The sequence below is a fragment of the Artibeus jamaicensis genome, unplaced genomic scaffold (assembly GCF_021234435.1).
Source record: "Artibeus jamaicensis isolate MK-2021 breed Jamaican fruit bat unplaced genomic scaffold, CSHL_Jam_final contig_2170, whole genome shotgun sequence".
NCBI classification, from domain to species: domain Eukaryota; kingdom Metazoa; phylum Chordata; class Mammalia; order Chiroptera; family Phyllostomidae; genus Artibeus; species Artibeus jamaicensis.
In genome coordinates, this window is record NW_026521445.1 from 5,796,151 (window position 1) to 5,813,098 (window position 16,948).

The following is a 16,948-nucleotide window of genomic DNA, read 5'->3' on the forward strand; positions in this document are numbered from 1 at the left end:
GGTGCTTTAGGGCCTGTTGCGTACAAAAGGCCCAGAGTCAACCTGGGGGTTGGAGGCAACATAGGGAGCTGATCCTTGGAGTTCTAACAGGGCTTGCTGTGAGCGTCTCTGCATTTGAAGTTGAATATTCAAATCTCGGAGGTGGGGGGAGGCAGGAGGGTGGGGGGAGAGGGTTGGGGTGGTAGGGGGAAATAAAGGCTTGAACTGGGCTGCATGCCTGTTCTGGCCACATCCTCCCAATTATTTTTCCCAAATACCACAATATCATAGACTGGGGCTATCCTTTCATTGAAGTTGAGGCTTCCATGGAAGGAATAAAAGGCTGAATGGTCTTGTTTGGGGGGTAAAGTAACTGAAAAGTCTGAGACCATTTTTCTTAAAAACAGGAAGCTTGGAGGTCGGTGGGGAGGACAAGGAAGGGGGGGTGAGTGGTGGGTGGGATGGAAAGAAGGGAGGGAGAAAACCACAGCCAGGGGAACTCCTACCTGCCTGCTGGAGTGTGGAATGAAACTGCCCCTCAGAGTCTACATCGAAAATGTCTCTTAATGTCTCTCCTGCCCCCCATTCCCACCAAGCTGGCCGCCACTCAAGCGCTGATTCAGTCCTACCAGAGATATTTTCAGTATTCACCGCCCCCACCTCCACCCGGAGCCAGGGTCTTCACCTTTTAAAACACAGATCTCATCACTCTAATTGAGCATCTTCTAAGGATGGACTAGCTGCTGTAGGACTTTCTGAATAAAGCGTAATTCCATGGCTACCCTATTTAATGTCCATAGTAGTGTTTCCCAAACTAGGGATAGCAGTCAACTCATGGATCTGAGAGATCTGCGTTTTCTTTCTAAAGCACAGTCTATACATTATTTAAACTTGAGATTACATGTTCAACAGTAAAAGTTTAAGCCTCATAATTCTAGAGACCTCTCTGAGGTCATTTCTGGTCTTATCCTTGAAGTGCTCTGTCATGATCTCTTCATTTCAGCCACACCCTGCTATATCCAATGCTTTGTTACACGTGGGCCTGCAATCATTCTGATTTCTTTATCTTTCTGCTTTTTATTCCTCATCACCATTCTCACTTGTATACTGGTAAACTCCTGTTCATCCTTCAGGACCCAGCTGAAATGGTCCCCATCCTTTAGAACCTACCCGGCCCCACCTGGGGCAGGATAATTGCTCTGTTCTCTTTTTGTTGTGTCACTTTGTAGACACTGCTGTTATAGCTTTATCACATTGGATTAGGGTTCTTTATTACATGTCCCTCTCTTCCCTGCTGGAGTGTGAGCTTCTTGGCAGCAAAGACCCTGTTCCTCATTTTCCCCTGTAGCACAGGGCCCAGCACATAGTTGGAACTGATCACATGTCTGTTGAATAAATGGATGAGATGACCTCAATTTAGTTTAGCACTGAAAACCACCGGCATGCACAGATGTCTGCCTCAGGCTCCCTACTCTGATAAAAATGTCTTCCTTACTCATCAGGAGTCCTAAACATAGATATCTAAACCCAGGTACAATGATGAATGTAAAGAGAAAGGGCTGAGCTTAGGAAATCTTTTTTATATCACTGCAAACAGCTCGGTTTGGTTCCATGCCCTCTCACTTCCTCTCTCTGTCTAAGCACACGTCATCTATGTGGTAGGTCAGATGTGCACAGAGGCCCATGAGGGTATGTGTTCTCTCTTTGCACCTGGTGCTTTATGCTCTGATGGTGTCAAACTGCTTGTAGCTCTCTAAACACACTGGTCTAGGGGTTTCAATGTGGGGTCTGAGGACCCCTGGGAATCCCTGAGATCCTTTCAAGGAAGGTCTTCCCTTTTCTAACTACAGATCTGTTTGAGGACAGATGTTTTTTCATATGCTTCAACCAAAACAACATGTTGCAACAGATTGAATGCAGAAGCAAATAGGAGACTGTAGCTGTCTTCTGTTCAGCCAGACATTAAAAAGGTTTGCAAAAGTTTAAAGCAATATGAGTCTTCTGGTCAAGAGGGAGGCACAGGCACACACATTTTGCCCCCTCACGCAACCACAAAAAGGAATTACAACTAAATCTCAAAACAAATAACACTGAGAACTGTCACAAATGGAACTGTATGGCAGTCCAACGACAAAAGATTTAAAGAAGCCACATTCATCCAGAAGGGCAGAAGGATCGTATACTCGGAGATGGGGTGGAGAGGTGAGGAGATGCAGTGTGGTGTGGAAAGGTGGTGGCAGTGGCAGAAGGGGCATGGGCGGTCCCACATCTATATGTGGTAGATAAAAGTCAGGAGGGCTACCCTGAGAGCGTGCGATCCCAGCAGCAGGTCAGACCTCAGAGCTCAGGGTTCCAGCACTGGGAAGAGAAAACCCATAACTTCTGACTGTAAAAACTAGTAGGAGTTAGGGGAGTGGAAGAAACTGCTGGATTTTCAGGAAACTTTGCTTAACAGGCCTGCATGGTCTTAAAATATATGCAAACCCACCCAGTCTGTGATTCAGCACCAGGGCAATAGTCAGAAGGGCGCCAGTCCCACATGTGGAGTGGGTAAAGTGACTGGAAACAGGGCGAGTGACGGGCAAACCCCCCGAAGCCAGGCAGCAGCACAGTCCCCTCCCTGAGCCCTCTCCCCACACTGAGCCACAGAGCAGTGGGGCAGGTTGCCCCCACCTTGGTTGTTACCTAAATCTCTGTTTCACACAATTCACAGGTGTCTCTTATAGGGAGTAAAAGCAGCTCTACTTAATACACAGAAACAAACACAGGGAGGCTGCCAAATTGAGGAGACAAAGAAATATGATCCAGCCCTGGCTGGTGTAGCTCAGTAGATTGAGCACGGGCCTGCGAACCAGAGGGTTGCGATTCCATTCCCAGTCAGGGCACATGCCTGAGTTGAAGGCCAGTTCCCAGTGGGGGACGTACAAGAGGGAACCATACATTGATACTTCTCTCCCTCTCTTCTTCCCTTCCCCTCTAAAGATAAATAAATAAAAAATCTTAAAAAAAAAGAAATATGATCCAAATGGAAGAAGAGAACAAAGCCCCAGAAAAAGAACTAAATGAAACAGAGATAGCCAACCTATCAGATGCAGAGTTCAAAATGCTGGTGATCAGGATGCTCAAAGAACTCACTGAGTATGGCAACAACATAAAGGAAGGAATGAAGGTTACACTGAGTGAAATAAAGAAAGATCTACAGGGAACCAACAGTGAAGGGAAGGAAGCCAGGATTCAAATCAATGATTTCAAACACAAGTATGAAATAAACATTTAACCAGAACAGAAAGAGAAAACAAGAATTCAAAAAAATGAGGGTAGTATAAGAAGACTCTGGGACATCTCCAAAAGAGCCAACATCTGAATTACAGAGATGTCAGAAGGAGAAGGGGAAGAGCAAGGGCAAGAAATTAAAAACTTATTTAAAAAATAATGAAAGAAAACTTTCTTAATTTAGCAAAAGTAATAGACATACAAGTCCAGGAAGCAGAGAGAATCCCAAACAAGTTTGACCCAAAGAGGACCACACCAAGACACATCATAATTAAAGCGCCAAAAATAAAAGATAAAAGATTAAAGCACAAAAAAAAGAAAAAAAAGAAATGAAAGAAAAAAAAAAAAAAAAAAAAACAGAAAACACAAGGGAAGAGGAGTTTATCATCGCCAAGCCATTATTGTATGAAATGTTAAAGGGACTTATCTAAGAAAAAGATCAAAACTATGAACATTAAAAAGGCAACAAATTCACAACTATCAACAACTGAATCTAAACAAACCAAAACAAAACAAAACAAAACAAAAAACAAACTAAGCTAACAACCAGAATAGAAACAGGATCACAGGTATAGAGATCATTGGAGGGCAATCAGCTGGAAGGGGAAAGGGGAAAATGGGAGAAAAGATGCAGGGATTAAGAAGAATATTGCTAGGTACAAAATAGACAGGGGAATGTTAAGAATAGGATAAAAAAATGGAGAAGTCAAAAAACTCACATGCATGACCCATGAACATGAACTAAGTGGAGGGTGTTGCTAGAGGGAAGAGGTAATGAGTGAAGGGGGACGAAGGGGGGAAAATTGGGACAATGGTGATAGCATAATCAATAAAATATATTTAAAAAACTTTAAAGAAATGTTACTCCTCTCACTAATTTTTAAAAGTATATTTATTTTTTGTGAAAATATGAAATTTAGGTTAGTATGTAATAGATTTACTGTTTTTAAAAATTAATATATATATTAAGATTCCTATTTTAATTTCTAATGTGATAAATTCTAATATGGTAACTATTAAAAATTGAAGGGATTTCAATAACTTTTTAAAAAGAGTATAAAGGGGTCCTGAGATTAAAAAGTTGGCCACTCATTGTACTAGACCATCTTGTCTCTTCATCTCTGCCTGTGCCATATCCCCCGTTCAGAATATAGTTTCTTCTTCCACATCTGCCTAGAAAATACTTGTATAGCTATACATATTTCCTTGGTTCTCCTCTTCTCTGGAGTTATTTATTCCCTCTTGTATACTACTATATCCTGAAAACATTTCTTTAACTTGTCCTGTCTCTGCATTGTTTCATCAACCGTCTCCCCAACAAAACCACAAGCTCTCTAAAAGCAGGAACTCTAATTAACCTCATTATTTCCAGTGCTTGGTACAGAGTACATGATCTATGAATATTTATTGAATACATGGCCCAAAATCAGGGGGTCTGAGTTTTGGTTCCAGTTCTGCCTCTTACCAGCAGTGTGACTTTGGATAAGTCACTTGACTTCTCTGACACTCAGTTTCCTCATGGGCAAATGAGAAAATCAGACGAGGTGATCTCTAAGGTTCTTTCCTACTCTGACTCATGTCTGGGGTGAGTAGTAGGTGCATGCTGGCTTTGAGTTCATACTGGTGTGAATTCCATACACAGATATGGGACATTTACCACAGTTAGTAATATTAACTTGGTAGGATCTTTCTGCTTTTATCCTAACATTAAAAATTGGAGATTCTTGCCCCTTTTGGTTCTGAGTCTTCCCTGGGTATGTACCAGCATTGACCTCAGTTGGTTTAGCTGGGCTGTCCCATTCATTCACTGGGGCCTGTAGGTCTTTACTATTTGACTTCTAGGTCTTGGGATCATTCCTTACCTGCTGCTTCTTCAGTAGTGAGAAAAAAAAAACAACAACCTTCTGTTGCTGGGAGGGTATGGGAAGAAGAACGAGATGGGCAAACTTAGATGCTTGTGAGCTTTGTTCAAACAAAGGTTTCATTTTCCCTTACCTTCCAAGAACTATCAGAGGCCCGAACCAAGGTGGACAATAGGTCTTGGAGAATCACCATTTTCTGTTTTAGAACCAGCTCCCTTTGTAGGGCCTCCTGGGGGACAAAATGCAAGAGGGTAAGATTAACTTAGAGGAGGAGCGGGCAGCAGAATGACAGAGTGAGGGGAGAGTTCACATGTAACTTACTTTGAGGTACTCAGAAAGCTGGATGATTTCCTAGAGAGAAAGGAAAAGGATAGTCAAGAAGATTCCAGTTCTCCTGGAGGCCTGGAACATGGAGCCAGAGCCGGGGTGACTTGTGTACAGTAAACTTTCTTTCTTGGTTCAGACAGAGTCCCTCCAGACCTTCAAGTCTACGCTCATCAGGGGAGAAGGTGCTGCCACCCCCACCCTCCCATCCTAGCTGAGTTTATCATGAAATTCCAGAATATCAGAGTTTGGAGGAGCTTATATATCATCTGATTCAACCCTTCCAAGGTAAGGATTTTCTTACCTTATCTAGAACTGCAACACCATAACTGGGAAGAGAAGAAATAAAGACAAAAATGACAATGGATCAAAGAAACATGCCAGGGGGCAGTGGGTTGATTCCATCTCTATTCTCTTCTGAAAAGCTGATAGGGTGGGGAAAATCTCCCTTTTTTAGAATTAAGGTGGATATGGAAAGTCATTATGTTTCCTCTCTGCATACTGGGTGAGGGTATTCAAATAAAAGCTTAGAAGAGGGGAATGGATGGGATGTGAGGGAGTTGAGATCAGGAACATGAAAAGCACTCACTTGGTTTGCTGACTGGCATCATTCTTAATTGTTGGCTGTGCTTCTTTGACCTTTGTCTGAGTGCCTGAGATATGCAGGATAAGGTGATTCAGAACCAGGGGGGGAAGTGGGGCAAGTGGGGAGGGGCAGGGACTCTCCCATCTAGCTGGGGCTGACGTGGCAGGATTCTTTGCAGGCCTCAGCGAGGAAGGGAGGTTCTGCTCTTACCACGGTGGTGTTTGGGTGGCTTCTTGGTGGGAATATCCTGGGGTGGAAGGCTCCCAGCCTGGGAGGGGAGGTGATCTGCTAGATCCCTCCAGACGCCTGGGAGAGGATGATGCTGGTTTGGAAAGACCTCGGAGCTGGTCCCTGACACCTGGAAAGCAAGTGGGCGATGCTGGAAGCCTAGAGCCACTAGAACAGGATTCTCCGGCTGATTGCACAAAGATAAACCAGTGACCAAATTTCAGGCCCTGAAAACCAAAGTAACCCCTTCAAGCCTTCAAAGCTATAATGTTATCTGCTCTTGCCCTTCCTTGTCTTGGCTGGCAGGAGTGGTCCTGCTCAGGCCAGGAAATAAGGTGCTGGGCTTGTCTCCAGTTACACTCTCTGGAGTCCCCATCTACCTTGTTTAGTCTCAGTCACTTACACGGCCAGCATAACGATGTGGAAGGAGAACTAATGTGAGTGGGGAGCAAAGGCATCTGTGACCAGAGCCGCCCTTTTCCAGGTCTTGGTCTCCTGTCCGAGTAATGAGTTGGGGGTAAATGAACTCTCGGGTCCCTTCCATATTCTAGAGTGGCTTCCTTCCTCTTAGTAATAGCTGGGATATCACTGAGGTGAATGTGAAGAGAAGGTAAACTGGGGACTTGTAGGGAGGGATGTAACAGTACTTGTCACAATTTAGTCTGCTCTTGTATTTTCTTCTTACACTTCAAAACTCTATGCTTGTAAATAACACTCAAAGGCTAAGAAATGCCTGTGGTATTTAATCATGCAGACTGACTCAATCTCAATAAAACTTTAGATAACTGATAAACCCAGTGGAATATTTTAGTTAATTGTGTTTCCCGATTTTCTTCTCCTTAAATTTTTTTCAACAAAAGTATTCAGAAACCTTCTTGCCTTAGAAAGTACACAGTTTTTTTTTTTTAAATAATTGGGTTCAAGGATCATTTTCTGAGCAGCAGCTCCTATTTCAGACAACAGATCCACCAGTTCAGAGGCCATGATGAAATACCTACTCTGGGCGGGGCACAGGGCCAGGCATTTCCAGGGAATACAGTGGACCCATTCCTGCTGGCAGCGTGCTCACGACACGGACGGGAAGACACAGACAGTTTGCTGGCCGAGGTCGCTTTGATGTACCCTGTTTCTTTTGCCAACACAGCTTCCTCCCAGGTCGGACTAATGGGCTCTCTAATGGTTACTTAGTCATCGAGGATTAGTCACCTCATAAGGACCAAAAAGAGCAGAGGTAGTCTGGGAAGCTAGGGAAGGCTTCCTGGCCTAGATCAGGCTTGGCTGAGTGGATTTAGTAAGGGATGTAAGAGAAAGAGTAAGAGAAAGAAGAAAAAGTAAGAGAAAGAAGGCGGGTGGGTGGAACAGGTCATGGAACAATAGAGGACAGGAGTGTCTCTCTGTGTGTTTGTGTTTGCAGAGGGGCATTGAGAAGATTGGCACCTGCACTGGAATATAATAATCATTCAATAAATACTCATTGAATGATGAATGAAGAAATGCTGTAGAAGATAGGTAGACTGACTACATATCAAATTTGAACTGATACTAGGCATTAGCTATGGGGTTGTCGTTAAACTTATTTTTCTCTCCTATAAGGCAACCGCAAAACAAAAAGGAGCTATACAGACAAGCAGAAAACACAACAAAAATTTCTGAATGAATAAGTGGCTAAAGGAGTCTTTACTATAGGCCTGAGGAAGCAGCGATTCAACTTAAATCACTTTTCAGTGACCTTGAGCCCACCCATTCCCCAGCAGAGCAGTGTGTCCCTCGACATGGCCCACCTGCTGTCTGGGGGAAGAGATCTTGTTGGCCAAAGACAAGGGCTTCTTGAGAAGGTCAGTGGCCTGGCCTGTCCTCCTGGAGAGACCGTGCTCCTGGCTCCGGGAGCTGTGTGTTTTGTCTTTCTCCTCCACTTCCAGGTTCCTTCTCCTGAAGAACTGCTGTTGTCGGGCTCTCTGCAGCTGTTCCCTCTGCTGGGTCCTCAGTGTCTTCCCCACCTGGCGGCAAGTGGTCATGTTGGGGCGGCATCGGCGACTTTCACGGGTCTCCTGCCGGCGCTCACATTTGGCCTCATAGCTCTCAGCCCGCCGGGCCAAGCCAGGGCGAGGCCTGGGGTCCAGGCCGATCATGATGAGCTCCTGAACACCTGTTGTGCTTGGCTTCCAGTTCCTTGAATAGCTGCTGGGGTCTGCCAAATGCCAAGAGGGAGGAGAAAGGGAGGGGTCAGGAGATGGGCAGAAAAATGACTATCTCCCTGGACAAGGGGGCAGAAATAGTACATACATGTGGCTTGAAAAGTGAGGAGGTGAGGATGTCAAACTGAGAGTCAGGACTCCAGGGTCCAGTTTCTGGCTGATTTCTGCTTTTCTCTGGCTTATGGCTGGCTCTTCCTCCGCAAAGTGGAAAGGTCTTTCTGGATGCCGCTTCTTCATTGACCAAACATCTCACCCTGCCTCTAATTCAGGGGATCATGGGAAATGATTGATAAAAATATCATGAGCTTATACCTTTTGGGTGGCAGGCATGTGTTAATTTTCCGGGAACTCCTAGAGAACCACTTAAATTGGCTCCCTGTCCCCAGAGCTAAAGGAAAAGCCAGCATTTGTACTGCTCTCTTGGCCCAAGTTATTAAATGAATGACTGAGTGACTCTTCTCAAGGCCTGGAGGGATAATCAGACCCCTCCAAGGTGCGGCGAGTTCTGAGATCAGCACCCACTGCTTTCTTCTTAGCCCTTAGTATTTAGCTTGTGAGCTTGGTCCTGTGCATGGTTCAGGAGAGAGACCCCACCCTCCCGATTCATCCAATCATGATGTTCTGACAGTGGTTCATTGGCACCCCACTCCCAGCCCAGGCCTGGGCTGAAACTCTCAGTGCAGATCCTCTTAAATCAGTGTTGGCTGAGCACCTGCACTGGCCCAGGACAGGCAAAACCCATTTCGGACCTTCCAGCTCAATAATTCTCTGAGCTGGAAATTCTACTTTTGGGGGATCACCTCCCTGACCGAGCTGAGTATGGTGCTAAGTCTGCTTCCCTTAGCCCAGACACAGAATGTGGCATTAAAACCAACAACCAACAACCACGCGGATTATACCTCATTATGGCCATTACACACTAAAATGAAAGTAAAAAACCCAAACACAAATAGTGACCCCAAGTCCCCGGGCTTTCATGTAGAGGTCACACTTTGTGGGCCCTTTACTGGCCTCACCTGCTGTTCACATAAGCCCCGAATCCTTCTTGCTTCTGTGCCTCCCTCTCTGCCCTCCTGTTTCTCACCTACCTTCTGCAGATTGGTTTATTCTCCAGAACCCTCTGATAGCTGGGCTGAGCTGAATCCTGAGCACTAGAAATTCTGTGCTCTGCTTCCGCTGATCACCGAAAGGAGAGGGGCTCCCGCTGACAGCTGCTGCTTCTCTTCTTGGTCCCTCAACTTTACTACCCCCCACCCTGGGAAACTTAGTCCCTGGGTAGGTCAGATAAGGATACCCCAACTTCACCAACAGTAGGTCTTAGCCAGCTCTGGCCCCTCGAGTTTATTTACAGGCCAAACAGACTCAAAACGTAGCAGCCTCTCTGCCCCTTTGGTGGAACTTGGCTGCTCCTCTGGCTCAGTCTGGAATTCTCTGCAAGACTCTTGATCATACTCCTCACTCCCCAGGGTTATGGGTGAGGAGGTCTCACTCCCCGAGAGGGGTCTTAGGTGGTTCAGCCCTGCACCCTCCCAACTGCCCGAGCCTTGGATGGGGCATGATCTGGTCTTGGGCAGGGCTTACTGCAGGCCGAGCTGTGAGGTTGTTGCTATGTTTGTCCTGCCATCCCATCCCTGGCTGGCTCTCACCTTTCTTTGGGCTTTTCTCCCTACTCTGTAGAGGTCCCCCGACTTCCCACCTGTCACTTTCTTTATCTAAGAGCTTAGACAAGGACCCGAGAGGCCCACTCCTGTTAAGCTGTAAATGACTGCATGGAGGAGACTGGGATTGCGTGCAGGCCAACTCCAGGTCCAGAACCTGTGCTGTGGCATCCTGTGCCGCAGCTCCTGGTCCTTCTGCTGTGGGCGGGGGTCGGGGGGGAGCCTGAATCTGGACTCAGACTGTGTGGCTTCACATCCTGGCTCAGTCACCTACTTCCTGTGTGCTTTTGAACAAATAATCCAACATCTCTAAGCTTCAGTCTCCTAATTGATACCATGAGAACCTATCTCATAAGATTATGAGAATTAAAGAAAAAATACATGTCAGGCATCTGGCACACACACAGCACACAATAAGTGTTGGCTTTTTATACTACTAATAAACCTAGGCTATGCTCATTCTCACCCCTGTCCTGTTGATCTTGGCTACTGAAGACACGGTGAGACTTAGGCCCCTCACTGACCTACACTCTCAGGACCAAGAATGGTCACGTGGGGTGCGAGGTCCCCACCCTGCCTGGCTCCAGGTAGTCCACAGGCTATGTCGAAAACGTGGATCCCCGGTTATGGAGAACCCTCCCCTTTTGTCTTGTGATGAGGAAAGGGCTGGGGGAGGAGATGGAGTCTGAGAGAAGGGCTCTCTGGGCTCTGCCCGGCTGTGTGCCCTAGTCCGCTGAAACACATGCTGTCCTGCTCTACCTCCCAAGGGGCACGTGTTAGGGCTTGTTACCCAAACAGGGAGATGCAGTAGAAATGACTCCTTAGAGAAGGGGGCATTCCCCGACTCTGAGGCCAGGGCACCTGGTAGTGGAGTCATTCCCAGCTTTCTGGGATGCGTTGACTATTCTGATTTGCTTGCACACAAGAAGCCATGTGGGAGGCTGACTGACAGGGACAGGCTGGAGAAGAAAAAGGAATTGGTCCCTGTGTGGTTCAAAGAGAGGTCACTGGGCCACTGTCCGGGCTTTCTGGCATCTGTGGGGTGTCCTTGGCAGCATGACAGGGTACCGTTGGAGCTGCGGAGGTACGTGGGATTGGCTGGAGACAGTTCTCCTTGCTGCCAGAGGAAGATATGAGGGTGCGGCCCCTCACCCAACAGCGGTTTGTCGCCACCACCCGAGTCTCTGCTCCCACTTCCCGGCTGTGTGTGCAGTGACTGGCTCCCATCACAGGTCGGCCTACGAGCCCAGAGCTTGGTGTGCACTGACTGAGAGAAGGGCCTGCACCTAAGCTGCTGGAAAGGCAGCTTCTTGTTCGGCGGATCCCTGCTTTGCAGGGCACTGTAAAAGTTCATTTAAGTTATGTCCCTGACACTGGGTTGCCCGAACCCTGCCATTTGACTCACTCCTAATTTAACCTAATGGATGGAGGGGTGAAGCGATGGGACCTCGACCGCTGTGCTGTGGCCGGTGGCTCTGGAAACCAACGCAGGGTGCTGGTTGGTTACCCAACACTTAACACTCTTAAATTACACCATCTCCCCCTTCAGCCCAGGGAAGCTTGGATGATGGAGGGTCTTCTGTTCCACCCCGGAGTCGGAGGACCCCAACCTGAACACAGAAACATCCTCCTTTTCAGTTACCTCGGGTCCCAGGCTCCAACCCAAGCAGCTCAGAAAAACCTTCCAGCTCCCAGGCAGATCTCGGCTCTGGTCTCAGATGGGGTAAGACAGCAGCTGAGTAAAGTGCAAGCTCTCAATCCATGGCTCTGGGCCCCCTTAGCATTTCTCTTCTTGGTCCTGTGTTTCTTTTTGCACAGAAACCTTGCCGAAACAGGAAACAGACAAAGCCGCAGTGCTTGCTCACCCCAGTTCCTCTCTCTTGCTCTGCAGCACAATCTGAGTGGGCCGCTGAGCCCTTGAGGCCTCCAGGGCTGGGCCGGGAGCCCCTCCCATCAGTGGCACCCGGCCGCCCTTTCTCTGGCTTTTGGGTTGGTCTGAGCACTTGACAGCTTGCAGTCAAGATCCCTTCCCAGACAAGGATGGGTCTCTGGGTCGGATTCAAAACCTTACAGTTTCCATGAGGGGGAAAAATGTCATTTTCACCTAGGAAAGCTATTCCCAGTCTAGGTTTTCAACTTTCTCTTTCCTTTAGTTACCTCTTCCCAGTCCTGGCGTTGTGAAGAGTTTCTGCTCTTCTGAAGTATGGGTGTCCTTTTCATAATTCTGGAATGAGGCCAGCTTTGAATGCGCTCCTTTCCAAAGCAACGGTGAGATACGAAAAGGTGGGTGGCTGGGTGATGAAGGGAGCAATAGCAGTCAGAATCGTATAAAATACTTTCTAGTCAATGGACTAGGAAATTTTGGGGAAAACAAAAAGGAACTGATCTGAATGCATTTACAAAGAAAATTCTCAAGAAGTCAGGAAATTCCCCAAAAGTTTGGGATAAGATAGTAGAAAGGGAACTGGACGGGGGGAAAAGTTAACCAAATAGCTCTGTAACCTTGTGCAGTTCACGGTGTCTGAACGGTGCACTCAGTACTCAGTTGGGTGATTTACATGGTGCCTATGACTTCCAAGGCTTGGCACACGTGAGTCACATAATGAGACTTTTAAATAGCTATAATAACACTTATTAACATATGGAGAGTAGGTCACAAACTTCATTGCCTACTACTTCCCCCAGTCTCAGAGGAGAAAGAGGACATGGAGCGGACAGGGAGAAGTGCAGAGGATGGATTCTCCAGCACCAGGACTAAATCCAGATGTCGTATTCCCTCGGGAGGAGGGACAACAGCCTAAGGCCCTGTGTTTGCAGTTTGACATACGGAGATAAGGAATGGGTAGAGGACAGAGGCATTGGAGATAAGAATAAGAGAATCTCATTGGCACAGAATAGTGAGAGGGCCTGGGGAGTTTAGGGTGCTAGATGTCAGAAAGCACAAGGGGTTGTGATAGGAGTTCCTGTGGACCAGCTATTTGGGCTTGAAAGAAGTACATAGGAAGGTCAAAAGCCCTTTTAGGTCTACGTGCTCAGTGAGCTACTCCGCCCACTTTTACTGGGGTTTTGAGAGGTTAATGATATGCTCACAGTCACACAGACTTGCTTGACGTCAGAGCTTGACCTCCTAACACTTTGTTCTGAGAACAATACAATTAATAAGGTTATACTACTTATATATCTACATGGAGAGAAAGAGAAAGACACATCCTGAAAAGAGAGAACATATGTTATTTTTAAAGACCCCTAAAGCATAAAAAATGGTCATAATGATTATAAAGCAAACCTCGGTACATATACAAAAAGTTGATTTGTTATGGCAGAATTCTCTGACCATGTGATAAAATTAGAAATAACAAAAGTGGGAATAAATAAATAGTTCAACTCTTTGGAAAATAATTCTCCTGCTTTACTCTTGAAATATAGAGGAAACCACATCACAGTTAAGAGTGCCTTGAGCCCTGACCAGTGTGGCTCTGTTGACTGGGCATCATTCTGCAAAGCGAAAGGTCACTGGTTTGACTCTCAGTCAGGGCACATACTTGGTTTTTGGGTTCCATCTCCAGCTGGGGCATTTATGGGAAGGAAGTGATTGATGTTTATCTTTCACCCTCCCTTCTTTGATGTTTCTCTCCCTCTCATTCTCTTCCCTTCCCCTCTCTCTAAAAATAAATGAATAAAATCTTTTTTTTTTAAAGTGCCTCGAAAACAATATTAACGAGAACATTAAGGACAAAAATCTCTGAGGTCTGACCAAGGCATGATCCAAGGAAAATTCATAATCTTAAGTATTTATATGACTGAAATAAGGAAGGTTGGAAATAAATTAGCTATTTATTTTAAAACAAATTTCTAAGAAATGGTCAGAAAAAATAAAGGAGAGGAAGTGAGAATAGAAAGAATGTAAAGGAGAAATCAGCGTGAGGTTGGAATTCAAAGCAGATTTGGTAAATAAATCCAGGAGCTGGTTCTTGTGTGTGTACGTGGTGAGAGATAGAAGTACCAATAGAAAACAAAATTAGTAAAATAAATTATTAGTAAAATAAATTCAGCTAGCTAAATCAATTAAAACACAGAGAAAGCACATCTGTAAAATTTATGAACTAGACATGGAAAATAAATATAACATATTGTCTACAAAAATAATTTTAGAGTCACTTGTATAACCACGCTGTTTTGAAAATCTGGATAAAAAGGATTCAAGAAAACTTGAATTAGCTATGGCTGGTGTGGCTCAGTGGATTGAGTGCCAGCCTGTGAATCAAAGAGTCACTGGGTCAGGGTACATGCCTGGGTTATGGGCTGGGTCCCCAGTAGGGGCGCATGAGAGGCAACCACACACTGACGTTTCTCTCCCTCTCTTTCAATCTGTCTATAAATAAATAAATAAATAAATAAATAAATAAATAAATAAATATTTTAAAAAAGAAAACTCAAATTAACGTAAGCTCAAGTGGAGGTATGTAGTTTAATCACCAGCCAGCCTCTACCCAAGGGTCCCTTTCTTCTAGTATGGATTAGTACCAAGGAGGATTTATATCAATTTTGAGCAGGTCACTTGGCATTTACTGGCCAGCACTTTGTGCTTCTCACCATTTCCAGGTCCTTTTGTTGATGGTCATATCCTGGAACTTTGGGACATGGTCTCCTCGCTAGATGCTGGACCCTCTATGGGCTCCCATGAAGGGGTAAATATAGGGTAAGTGACAATTCAATTTATACTCCTGTTGCTTTATCCTTTACAATATCACACAAGCATGTATAGGATTATCGGATTTTATTGTGGTGTTGGGGTAACTAGACAAAATTGCAAATATGAAAGGGAAAATTTTAAACTGCTAATATGCCTTTTCTTGTACTGCAAGAGACAGCACTAAGTTAAACCCATAAAGGGTGCTACTAGTTCTAATCCTGTGTCCCCTCCCACCCTACTGGGTGACTCCCTATCCATCTTTTGGTAAAGAGCAACCTTGCTCATCAGAATGGTTCTTGCCTTAAAATCCTCCCCTATATTCCCTCCAATGTTTTCTTACCAATGCATTCCTCAAATCTAATTTATTCTAGAATAATGCCACTGACACCCTTAACAGGATAGTCCATGGTGGCCTTGGCACCCAAATTTTGCAGAAGGTGGAAGGGGTGGGTGGTGAGGAGACCTTGGAACTTCGAGTCTCACAGAGTGGCTTGGGTTTGGCATACTTGAATCTATTCCCTTTTATGATCTTCCCAACGAGTGACTTGCAAACTCTCTTGGTCTTTCCAGTGTCTAGCTGGTAACTAGATGTCCACATAAACATCTCAAGCACAAATATTGTCAAAGCTGCTACAGTCTAAACCCATCAGGAGGAAAGTAAATATGTCCTTAACATCTACATTTGCATGGTTGACTCTGAAGTTGCAACTTTCCACTTGTGGCAGGACTGAGTTCTCAGCCCTCTTCTCTCTGTGGTTGCTTTGTGTCTTTGTAGATAGTAGACTTTTTAGTATAATAAATTTTCAAAGTTATGCTGTGATAGATGATTAATATTAGCAAGAGATTCGTTTGTTTTATAGGTGCTAAGAATCTAAAAGATTTAAGCCTAAGGCATAACTAACAATAGATCCATTCTTGTGGGTCTCAGCATTGAGAAAGACAAATTAGTTTTCATCGTAGGCTTCTGAGAAGGATGGTCTCACTAGCTTTGACCCTGAAGGCTCTGACAGGAGCCTTAGGCCTGGGCTGGGAGCAGAGGGCTGTGTGTGTGTGTGTGTGTGTGTGTGTGTGTGTGTGTGTGTGTGTTACATACAGAACAGACAGAAGAGGAAACAGGAAAATAGACCAGAACGCAGAGGGCCTCAACAGTAGTAACTGTCCTCACACGGACACTCTAATTCCAGAGACGTTTGCTCTCCACTTAAATTATTATTGAACAGTGTTACCCTCTTTCTGAAACTGGCAATTCTCCTTCCTGGTTAAATTGTCCCCTCTTCCCACAGCCTCAGTTTAACTATCTCAATTATTTTCCAGGTTGTTTCGCATTTCATACTAAAATATCCTCCAGAGCCCTTTCTATACATTTGACACATTTCTACACTAACCTTTCAATCTATTTTATACTCAGCAAACCTATTATCCATAACAGAATATTTAAATTAATGCAGTAAAATTGACCCAAAACTGATCTCAACAAAGCGCTGGCATAGTACATTGCTGTAGCCCACTCTGCAGAGAGCTCCTGAAGGGCTTGCTTTGCAGACTAATAGTGAAAGTAGCTTGATGGAGAAATAAATGGGTCAGAAAGTATTCAGATTTGCTTTTACTTCCTTTTTTATTTATATAAAAATTGTGATATAATACAATTAAAAAAATTTTTAAGTGGAAAATAAACATCTTAATACTACTACTCAAACACAAATAGTTTTGCATTTTTCATTCTTTTTCAGTTTTTGTCTGTATGCACATCTTTTTTTTTTCAACAAAATTTAAGTGTAGTAATCCTACAACTACATGCTTGTCTTCTTGCTTGATACTATGTTATAGACATTGCTCATGTTTGTACATTTTTCATACTGTTACCTTTTAGTGTTATAATCTTTCATGACGTTTAATAATTTTCTTATTATTAAACAGTTGCCATGTCTACCCAGCACTGTTCAGGATAATTATTAACCACTGGTAAGTACAATTTAGTAGACATTAAAAAAATGAAAATAAGTGTGAACCCTGAGGAAAAAGGACACCTACTGAGAAGCGTTGCTGATGGCTAACTGGGCTCAAATTTAAAAAAAATATAGCCTAGCAGCCATGTCTGCATAGGGGCCTCTCACACAAACTGCTCTTCAAGGAGAAGCCAGCGCTAGTCT

At 44.8% G+C, this 16,948-nt stretch overlaps 1 protein-coding gene across 5 annotated transcripts in view; it reads right to left on the reverse strand.

The window, feature by feature from the left end:
• Nucleotides 1-12,007, reverse strand: part of TRAF3IP3 (TRAF3 interacting protein 3) — a 25,297-nt gene extending 13,290 nt beyond the window's left edge. For 2 of the 5 annotated variants that reach the window (XM_037136969.2, XM_037136966.2), the window contains exons 1-8: nucleotides 11,748-12,007; nucleotides 8,536-8,707; nucleotides 8,034-8,440; nucleotides 6,235-6,382; nucleotides 6,028-6,091; nucleotides 5,743-5,767; nucleotides 5,436-5,465; nucleotides 5,248-5,343 (exon numbers count right to left, since the gene is read on the reverse strand). In XM_037136969.2, coding sequence (XP_036992864.2) covers nucleotides 5,248-5,343; nucleotides 5,436-5,465; nucleotides 5,743-5,767; nucleotides 6,028-6,091; nucleotides 6,235-6,382; nucleotides 8,034-8,381 — 711 coding nt within the window. In that variant the 5' untranslated portion in view covers nucleotides 8,382-8,440; nucleotides 8,536-8,707; nucleotides 11,748-12,007. Of the gene's footprint in view, nucleotides 1-5,247; nucleotides 5,344-5,435; nucleotides 5,466-5,742; nucleotides 5,768-6,027; nucleotides 6,092-6,234; nucleotides 6,383-8,033; nucleotides 8,441-8,535; nucleotides 8,708-9,535; nucleotides 10,614-11,747 lie in introns of those variants that run through there. The other 3 variants (XM_037136970.2, XM_037136967.2, XM_037136968.2) reach the window with 3 other exon arrangements.
• Between the last annotated feature and the right edge of the window lie 4,941 nt (nucleotides 12,008-16,948).